This window comes from Rhincodon typus, chromosome 16 (assembly GCF_021869965.1).
Source record: "Rhincodon typus isolate 14 chromosome 16, sRhiTyp1.1, whole genome shotgun sequence".
In the NCBI taxonomy this organism is placed as follows: domain Eukaryota; kingdom Metazoa; phylum Chordata; class Chondrichthyes; order Orectolobiformes; family Rhincodontidae; genus Rhincodon; species Rhincodon typus.
In genome coordinates, this window is record NC_063347.1 from 20,204,775 (window position 1) to 20,215,532 (window position 10,758).

The 10,758-nt window shown below is 40.0% G+C and overlaps 1 protein-coding gene across 2 annotated transcripts in view; it reads right to left on the reverse strand.

Moving 5' to 3' along the window:
• Nucleotides 1-2,699: 2,699 nt before the first annotated feature.
• The window catches only part of shisa10.1 (shisa family member 10, tandem duplicate 1), a 77,204-nt gene continuing 69,145 nt past the window's right edge, over nt 2,700-10,758 (reverse strand). For both annotated transcript variants that reach the window (XM_020510882.2, XM_020510883.2), the window contains 2 exons: nt 7,519-7,737; nt 2,700-4,595 (listed from right to left, as the gene is read on the reverse strand). In XM_020510882.2, the coding sequence (XP_020366471.2) occupies nt 4,402-4,595; nt 7,519-7,737 (413 nt within the window). In that variant the 3' untranslated portion in view covers nt 2,700-4,401. The remainder of the gene's footprint in view (nt 4,596-7,518; nt 7,738-10,758) is intronic.

Sequence of the window (10,758 nt, forward strand, 5' to 3'; positions counted from 1 at the left end):
TAAAACAAAATTGAAAACCTGGATCAATTCTATTCACAAGTATGTACATTAATAAATTAAACAAATCATTAAATCTTCATCTAGATAAAAATGTCATAAAACATAAAAGTGAGATGGAGAAGTTTAGGGAGCAAATTCCAGAGCTTAATATCCAAAAGATATGGCCTCCACAAACAGAACTGGTTTAAACTCCACTATCATAAGACCCCAAAATTGGAGGAGTGAGGAGTTCATACAGTTATGGGACTGGGGAGGTGAAAGGTATCCACTGTATTTTGTTTTTACACTTTCTTATATGATATTTTGTAACACGCTGTTTTCTAATACAATGTTTCATAGCCCACAATCTTACCAACATCCCACAGCAACTAGATTTGGCTCACACATTGGGACCCTGCACAGACCTGTAAAACCTACAGAAACAAAGTAGCCTCACCTATAACTTCACAAAAGTTCTAACATGGCTAATCAGTTAAATTATACAAGTAAAATATTTTCCAAATTCATCCACAGCCTCAACTACCATACCCCTCCCCCAGTCCCATAACCCTATGAACTCCTCACTCTTCCAAATTTGGGGTCTTGTAATACCTGGTTTTAAAACAGCTATGATTTTAAGAGGCTGTACCTTCCAGACTTTGGACTGAATTTGCTCCCTAAACTTCTCCTCACTGTTAGGGCATATATTAAAAACTATTCCTGCAATCAAAGTCTGATCATTTGTTACAATCTTACATTATGCAGCTTGATGTCAGAATTAGAATAGAATATCCTTTACTGTCACATGTACTCAAGTACAGGAGCACAGTGAAATGCTTTACAATGTCACCGCTTATGGTACCATCTTAGGTACAAATACCTAGGTACAAAGCTTAGATACAAAAAGGGAAATAAATAAAGTAGTTGCATTATTTTACAGTGATTCATAGTGTAAGTTAGAAATATGACAATTAAAAGGATAGACATTACAGTCAGATAAACACATTACAAATAAACATTACATTGCAGTAGCTCAGTACAGGGGCTCCTGTGGTCTGATCACCCGCACCAGACCCCAGCCCAACAACCATCTCTGCTCCACTCCGCTCTGCACTGGCTCTCAGCTGCTCCAAGGTAAGTTTTCTCTGGGACTCGCTCCCCGCACTGGCCTCCCCACTCCAGTACTCGCCAGCTCCTCCATTCCCTTCCAGATAAGTCCAAGTCATTAGTAGAAAAAAAGAACACAGAAAGGAGGACAGAAAAAAAAAGAGAATGAAAAAGAATGGCAGAGCAGAGAAGCTCTGATGGAGCATCTTACTCTGCCACCATCTTGCTGGGAAGTTTGATGAGGTTCTTGTTTATCATCACAGTACCATAAAAATGGAACTTGTACATTAATTTTATATCCTACAGTCATGCTACTAGTGTTGAGCAACATTGAGGTCTATCAATTGCATCTGCTGTCCAAGACAGTACAAATTGACACTTCATTGTTGCAAAGCGTTGCTAGATTATTTCCATTGAAGGTAGCTGCCTGGTCAGATTTGTCAGTTGGAAAACCATTCTTTGATATCTAGGAAGCCATTTCAATTCAACATAGGCTGACTGAATTAATATATTTTCTCAGACATGGTTTAAAAAAATTTAGGTGAACTAAGAATAATACGACTAAAGAATGCAAGCACAATGAAGAACAGGTTTGTAGTGATGTTTTGGAGATTATGGTCACTCACCTAAACATCATGGCTAGTTGCTGTTGTTTAGTGTGGGTTGTAAACACTGAGCTAGAGGGGTCTGAAGAAAAATTCCACTTAGGATTGTTTTCCCAGAAATCTTCCCCTGGTTGTGGCCAACAGTCGAGTTGAATCCATAATAGGAAAAATAGTGAACCAGCATCTTTCCTCACTCCAATCAAAGGTCATGGATCTGAAACATTGGCCATTTCTGAGAGCATTTGCTGACTGATCTGAACATTTCCAGCATTTTTGGCTTAAATTTTAATGCTCCAGTATTCACTGTATTTTGTTTTTAACATTTCTTATTCCATACTTTGTTCGCTGGTTAACCAGTCAGGGTGGGTGTTTCTATCATGGAGTGGGACAGGTCTACAACAGGCAAACTGAACGGGGTGGCATGGTGGCTCAGTGGTCAGCACTGCCTCACCCGGGTTCGATTCCAGCCTTGGGTGACTATGTGTGGAATTTGCACATTCTCCCAGTGTCTGTTCCGGTTTCCTCTCACAGTCCAAAGATGTGCAGGTTTGGTGAATTGGCTATGCTAAATAGCCCGTGTTGTGCAGGGATGTGTAGGCCAGGTGGATTAGCCATGGAAAATGGTTCTGGATGGGATGCTGTTCAGAGGGTCAGTGCGGACTCAATAAGCCAAATGGCCTGCTTCCATGCTGTGGTGATTCTATGACAATTTGACATTATAGCTAAGACACGCCCAGGAGAATGGTGTAAGAACTCAAAAATCACACCGAAAGTTAGGTAAGGTGATACAGAACATGGAATCACACAGAGGGATTTTACCTGGTTCCCAAAATCTTGCATAAACATTCCATGGAATGTTTAATACTGATTAAATGTAATGACTAGACTGGGAGAAGCCCACATCAAAATGCTAATGCCCCAGGTTAAAAGATACAAAAAGGAGCAGTGTACAGATTTCCTATGGTTGATTCAGTTACAGCTTTAAAACAATAGATAAACCAACAATACTTTGAAAGAATGTTTTGACTTTATTGTACATTACAACCATTCTAATATCAACATTAAATGTAATGTATATTGTTCAAATGATACTGCAGCATCTGAATTAAAACAATTGCCCCTGATAAATTCAGTGAAACCAAATTTGTGTGTTATATTAAAAAAACTCATTTGACAACAGTTACAAAGTAGTTATAAAGCAAATGATAGCAAAGTGCTCATTCCCAGTCTCAGAATGTTGGGTGGGAAGTGCAGGAGGATGGAGAAAGGTAATTTAAAGTGGTTGAGCAAATAGGAACCGAGCATGGTTTTTGGCAGCAAACGTGCTGCGCTCAGCAGATTCAAGCTTTGATTTAGAAAATTCCACAACCTAACTACATTTGCTTGCATCTTGGTTGGGGCAGGGTGGGGAGTAGAAGCAGTTACCTTGACATTTATGTAGCTGCGTATTAACACTTCTCTTCAGTAAAAACTTCAAACATTCCTGTTTATAAGTAGAATAAAAAAAAAGTGAAAACCATTCGTGAGGCTTTGTTTTTATTTACTTAGAATGATTTTATTTACTTCTTTCCTCTTAGTCTGTGCAGTTTATCATGCTCTCTTGGGTGAAAGACTTTTCCGATGCTCCAATGCAGCTCGCTGCTGGCAGTCATGCTGATCTTTATGTCATTGAGATAGTTTCTTTTATTTCCCTTCAATCTTTTCATGGAAATGACTAAGTCGTGGCAAATGGTACATCTGAGGTTCAGGAACTACATGGCAGTGCGTTAGGTAATGCAACAGATCCGATCCTGGGTCAATTTTACCTTGACAATGTACTGCATATGCCCACTTGTCTTCACTTTCAGAAACTGCACAAGCAACTGTTTGGATCCTTTTTGCCTGGGAGGGGGCACAAAAGTAACCCCAGAGCCCGAGATGTGAAAAAGCAGAGAATTCTTACAAAAGATAACTGCTCTTCAGTTCAGTCACTGACCAAAGTTGTGCCAGATAATTGAAGGCAAAATCAAAGTAGGTCATGAAAGGGGTGGTAGAGATAAAAGTAACAAAAGGATGAAAGAAATCTATAAATACTTTGCTGGCCATTTGTCAAGCTTTTTTTTTAAAAAGAAAAAGTCAGCAGATTCATTATGTGCTAACTGACATTTCAGGAGTAAAAGATTCATGACAATCGCTGGCATAATCAATGATACACTTGGGAATTATATCTGCATTTGGTTTTTGGCCAATAACCCTTGAAGGAAGAGCAGCTAACAAAATACAGCATATTTTTGTTTCCTTTTAGAAAAAGGATCCAGGAACAGCCACTCATGTAAAACACTTCTTTAATGGCAAGCAAGAAAGTAGTAGCCTTCATAGAAGGGGAAAATAGGCAGATATCAAAACACCTGTTTGCATTGAAAGATAGCTTAAAGCAACTATTTTTCTTTTTTTTTGAATATACAAAACAAAGTTGTGCTCCTTCTGTCGAAAAGAGTTGGAAAAAAATCAAGACATCCAAGGCAAAATAGATTTCACATCTGCTCAAAGAACTGAAGTGGGGGGAACAAAAAAAAACTCCATTAAAGACAAGTAATTTACAGTTAACTGCTGAACGTATCTGAAATTCTTACGAGATAATTCCTTTCCAGCATTCATCTTGTACAAAATAGTAACAGGCTAAGATAGATCAGTTTTAACGTACTTAACAACAGAAGTGGCCACATGTTTATTAATGTAACTTCTCTGCAGTTCCGTAGGCAGGATTGTACGGCGGCTGCGCGGCAGGATTGTACGGCGGCTGCACGGCAGGATTGTACAGCGGCTGCACGGCAGGATTGTACGGTGGCTGCGCGGCAGGATTGTACGGCGGCTGCACGGCAGGATTGTATGGCGGCTGTCCTGGATAAGGTACATTTGCACTAGCTGAAATGAAGATGGAAGAGAGCATTGATGCTGAATGCAATGATGTTTACGCATTACTCTGTTAAAATTACAACACAGGGACCCTAAACAAAAAACATTATGAGATGTCGTTTGTCCTCCTCCCAACCCCATGTGTTCCCACAACCCTTTATTCCTTTTCCTTGCTTCTAACCTCTTAAAACGCAACAACAGCTTGTACTTTAAGCACCAATTCCAACAGACACACTATCCTCTGTTGTTGTTCCATCTGCTCTCAGTCTTATTGTCCTCAACACACTGCTATACTTTTGAAGGTGGCATCATTGTCACAGTTGACTGGCATTTACTCATTTCCATTTCCAGTAATTTAAAAACCCATCGTACTCCCCACTTTTATCAAATGCAGGAGGGACGAAGATCACTGGTTTTGAAACTGTAAACCTGTCGACTCCTTCCACAACCTCTGATTTTCATTAGTAGTCACATATCATCATCCTGTGGGCTTTTTTTTAAAAATTGAAGAAAAAGGCCTATAGATTCACCTGCCTCGAAAGATCTCTCTCCAAGAGCAGGCAGTGGGAGAGCAGGCAGTATGAATTCGAAAGGGGGAATAAGACCATAAGGCATTGGAGCACGAGTAGCAAATTCCCAAAAATATTAAAACCTGTAATACTTTAAACTTTATTGGAATTTACAGCAGTGAAGGTGAAACACACCAGAGACATTATGGTGTAAGAAACGCAATCAAGCATTTGTTCCAAAACCAATTGGTGATTATGTGATTTGGGCAGTAATCCAAATTTCCTGACTACTTATCCAGTGAACGTGAATTTAAATTTTACCACAGCAGTTTGGAATTTTAATTCATTTTAGATCCAAATCTGCAACAGGTAATGTAAAAATGACAACACAAATCAGATTGTCCAGAAAACTGGTTCACTAATGCTTTCTATAGAAGGAAGTGAACTCTCTATACCCAGAATAGTCTATCAGAGGTTCGTCTCCTACACCAAATGTGGCTGATTTTCAACTGCCCCCTGAAGTGCAAAGCAAGTCACTAATTATTATTTCTAGCAATTAAAACAACAGAATGCAGATTTTTCAAGAAGGCAGCCCACTACCATCTTCTTAAAGTGGCTTATTGATGGTCAATACATCCTGAAACTAAATAAAAACCAAAAGAACTGCAGATGCTGTAAATCAGAGACAAAAACAGAAATGGCTGAAAAAGCTCAGCATCTGTGTAAAGAAATCAGAGTTAATGTTTTGGGTTGAATGACCTTTCTCAGAACTGAGGAAGAGTCACTTGACCCAAAATATTAACTCTGATTTCTCTCCAAAGATGCTGCCACATCCTGAAACTACCAAGAATGAGAGCTCACAATACGCAAGCACCTCAATGTCCTGGGATCAACACACAATGAGTTGAAGCAGCTTTCTCCTGAGTATGGAATACATCGTGTAAATGGGTGTAAGGTAAGAATATTTCCAAATTAAAAGGAGGGGAATGGAATGTGTAGAAGTGACTCAGTCTCGGTCTATGATAGTCTGGAATATGTTAGCTTGGTCACTTGCTTTTATTGAAATGGGAACTGTTTGAGAGGATAATAACAGCATAGTAATTCAAAAAGGCAGGAAGTACTAGATACCAAAGGTTAACTATTAGTTGGACTGGAGTTCAAGCACATGCTTTTCTGGTCAGAGTTTTATTCCAACACACATCCAGCCAAGTTCGCACTCAAATGACTCTCAATTAACGTATCACCATCACCTGTCCCTTAGTCCAATGCGGCCTCAGGATACCCTGCCAGGTGTGACTAGAAAATAATTGATTCCCCTTTCTTACATTTTAAAATAAATTGATATACTCAAGTATAATCATGAAAAAAAAACCCCAGAAACAATAAAGACAACATGGTGCAGAATGAAAATATATTATATTCCTTTTTGCTGTATATTAGAACTCCAAATGCCCTTTTTCCAGTATTTCTAATAGTTTCTCAAAATTTGCTCCTTCCTTTGTAAAGCAGTCAGGTAGCTGACTGCTGCTATTCACCCCCATTGCAAATTAGAGATTTCTCTGTTTACGAGTGTTTGTTTAAAACTATAATATCAAACACATTCTTCTTTCATTCATGCATTTTGTTGATTGTACATTATCCCATAGGTGCTTATGATCAATGTTGCAGACAATGGTTATTGCTGCTGAATCCTTTTACAATTACTTCCAATACACCAAAAAAAAAACCATCACTGCCACTTTACCAAGAGCTTCTGCTATTGAAAAAGACTTTTTTTTAATAAAAACACCATTCTTCAAATCTTTTCAGCTTCTCAAGCTAAAAAGGACAACACTTACCCGTGTCTCCAAAAAGAAAAGTTATAAACTCATCTACACTCGAGAATTCATCACAGATTTGCATAAGAAGCATTGCTAAAAACCACATAGGTTTCACATTCCTGGCACCTCTCGATGAAAAAGTTTCAGAACAAAATGCTCCATTTTATGTTTTTTAATGTTTTCTTTACCCAAATAATATATTTCACTTTGGGACTTTTCATAATCGTACTCAACTCTAAAAGAACTTAAAACTGGCATTGTGGCCTTGTTTGGGGTGACTAGTCAATTCTGCAGTTTAATTCAATTTCACAATTCTTCCATTTCAATTTTGGAAGCCACAGCACACGGTCATGAGACCTTACTAGCTGTAATGGGGCTAATATTTTCTAAATATTTTCTCAAAGTCATGTTTCGTTTCTTTGATCTTTCCTTTAAGTTTACATGTTTGCAGCAATCCATTGGCAATCTTGCTTACTGAGAGCACTGGACTACTGCCTACAAAACATAATGACATTCCACTCCCAAGCTACAAACCAGATTCGGCATCACATTACTAGTATTTAAGAAGTTTATTCCTGAATAGAGCTACAATAATCTACTTACTTGCCACAGTATCTTGATATGAAGGTGGTTGTCCAGAATATGGAGTTGGATATGGTGGTGGATTGGCGCTACTTGGAGGATAGGGAGCCATCGCTGGTGCTGGCTGCACTGGCATAGGAGTATATCCTTGGTAAGGAACAAAACCTTGTGCCGGTACGTGTGGTTGCTGTGGGTATGTAGACTGTACCACTGTAGTTGTAGTTGAACTTGTAACAACAGCTAAAGAGAATGACAGACAAATATCAATTCATTCATTAAAACTAACTCAGCTTTTTATCATTAAATGTGTCAAAAAGGAAAGGATCTTTGGAGAACAATGACAATGACAAACAGTACTTTGATTGTAAAATTCTCCTCTAACCAAAAACAGGGTGGGGTATAAGTTATAAAGTCAAAGCAAAATCACCTTTTAAATCTCCTGCATGAAAGAAAATATTGCAGCTAAGGTAAATTTAAGAACAGCTTATATTCTCTGCTTTGTGCAGTGGCAAGGGGTTGTTCATTTATCTTTCTCTCAGCTTTTATGGGTCTACGTGAGGATTGGCATCTTTGATTCTGGATATCAACCCTCACCACAATTCAATGTTTGGTAATAGGTTACATTCAACTGATGGCTGCCCTTCAAGTGCTGAATTTTTTTTCTATTCATTTGTGGGATGCTGGCGTCGCTGGCTGGCCAGCATTTATTGCCCAACCGTAGTCGCCCTTGAGAAGCTGGTGGTGAGCTGCCTTTTTGAACTGCTGCAGTCTTCCTGCTGTGGGTTGACCCATAATGCTATTAGAGAGGAAATTCCAGGATTTGACCCAGTGACAGTGAAGGAACGGCAATATATTTCCACGTCAGGATGGTGAGTGGCTTGGAGGGGAACTTGCAGGGGGTGATCTTCCCATATAGCTGCTGCCCTTGTCCTTCTAGGTGAAGGTGGTCGTGGGTTTGGAAGATGCTGTCTGAGGATCTTTGGTGAATTTCTGCAGTGCATATTGTAGATAGTACACACTGCTGCTACTGAGGGTCGGTGGTGGAGGGAGTGAATGCTTGTGGATGTGGTGTCAATCAAGCGGCTGTTTTGTCCTGGATGGTGTCAGGCTTCTTGTGTGTTGTTGGGGCTGCACTCATCCAGGCAAGTGGGGAGTATTTCATCACACACCTGACTTGTACCTTGTAGATGGCGGACAGGCTTTGAGGAGTCAGGTGGTGAATTACTCGCCGCAGTATTCCTAGCTTCTGACCCGCTCTTGGAGCCACTGTGTTAATAGGGTGTGTCCAGTTGAGTTTTTGGTCAATGATAACCCCCAGGATGTTGATAGTGGGAGATTCAGCGATGGTAAAACCATTGAATGTCAAGGACGGTGGTTAGATTGTCTCCTATTGGTGATGGTTATAGCCTGGCATTTGTGTGGTGTGAACGTCACTCGCCACTTGTCAGCCTAAGCCATATTGTCCAGATCTTGTTGCATGTGAATATGGATCCAGAGACAAGAATGGGAGGTTCTCACCTCAAGAGCAACCAGAAGTGCCATGCAAGGTGGACTCTTAGAAACCTGAACTAACCAAAGGATCATTAAGATCAGCAGGATACCGTAGCAATTTCAGAGAAAATAATATCCTCTAGATGAGGATAGCAGGTTCTCTTCACTGATCAGGTCATGGTTCTTAGGCATGGACGTAGATGTAATGGGAACAGATTGGACAGCTTTAAGCATGAAGATGTATGCGTACAAAATAGCACCAAAGTCTTTCACATTCAAATAAAGGGCATAGATGAAAGTGATAATCAAATGGTTAATTTGAATCAAAAAGTAGCAGTTGGTGCTGTGGACCAAACTGAATTCAAACTGCCAAACCATCCATTTCAAATCAGGATTAGATGTACATGAGATGTGATATTTTCTAATCAACCTGTTTAAAGATATTAGTACACACCTCTGGAGAAACAGGACATGAACCATGGCCTCCTGGTTCAGAGATCGGGGCACTACTACTACACCACCAGAACCCCTTAAATTCCACTCACTCCCACTGAGTCTACGGTTAAACTCAGACCTGTTGTTGTCCATTATGCTATTCTAGTCTCTGGATTTAATGTCTGGAGGGCAAGACAGATTAATCAGATTATTGCTGTTCTTTTTAATGCTGGTGACTAACTGGGCTATCATCTTCATATATTTTGAGGCAGTTTGGTCTGGTCCATAAACTTTCATTCTGAGGGTTCTTTGATAGCACAGAACTGTCAGCAAAAGGTAAACCATTCCCTCTTTCACAGCAGACAGATGCCATATTTTGAGGTCAAGTTTTGCAAGGTAAGTGTGATGTTAGGGTGCTGGGAAGACTGGGTGCCAGATGGATAGGGGGCCAGGTGGGTGACAGTGCCAGAGTGTAAGGTGGCAGATAAGTGTTGAGGGGCAGTGATGGTGGTCAGGTCTAGTCCAGTCCAGCCCAATCCAATCCCAGAACAACAGGTCCGTTGGGTTTCAGGGTGAGGATGTCAGGTCAGACCCTGGGCCTTGGTGGGATTGGAGTGTCAGTGGTATAGATGTAGTGTAATTAGGAGAACAAGAGGTAAGTTTAGGGTCAGTTGAATATAGGAAGGTGCCATTGTCCTGCTGGACCTTTAGAGAGAAACACAACTGGTGGTGGTTTAACCTTCGGATCACCTTGCCTCAGGCGAGGGAAGAGCTTGAGAGGGAGGGTCCTTCACAGTAACCTCAGCTGGTCTGGAAATGAAACCCATGCTATTGGCAGCACTCTGCATTCTAAACCAGTTATCCAACCAACTGAACTAACCAATTCAATTACTGAATAATTACTCAGGATTTAGGCTATGTATTTAATAATTTAACATTTCCTGAGTAGCTATTTTAGTTAATATCATTGGAACCAAAGCAAATTCTCTGATTTTTAATAAGATTTTGAATGTTGCAGGTGTAAAGGATTTGCCCAGCGGGAAATTCAGTTTCCCACACAATTCCTTCAGAGTGTGCTTTGATGGAGTTTCCACAAAATTCCCCATACACAACTCTGGTCTACAATGGAAAAATTACTTACAGTGAGTTCAAAGTGCACTTTGAAAATTGAAAGTGATCAAGGGTATCCATTTTGAGCGCAAGAGATCACACTATCATCCATACCAGAGAAAATTAATAAAAACCACCTAAAAACATATCTAATACAGAAAGAGACAGTAGGAACTGCCGATGCTGGAGTCTGAGATAACAAGGTGTAGAGCTGGATGAACACAG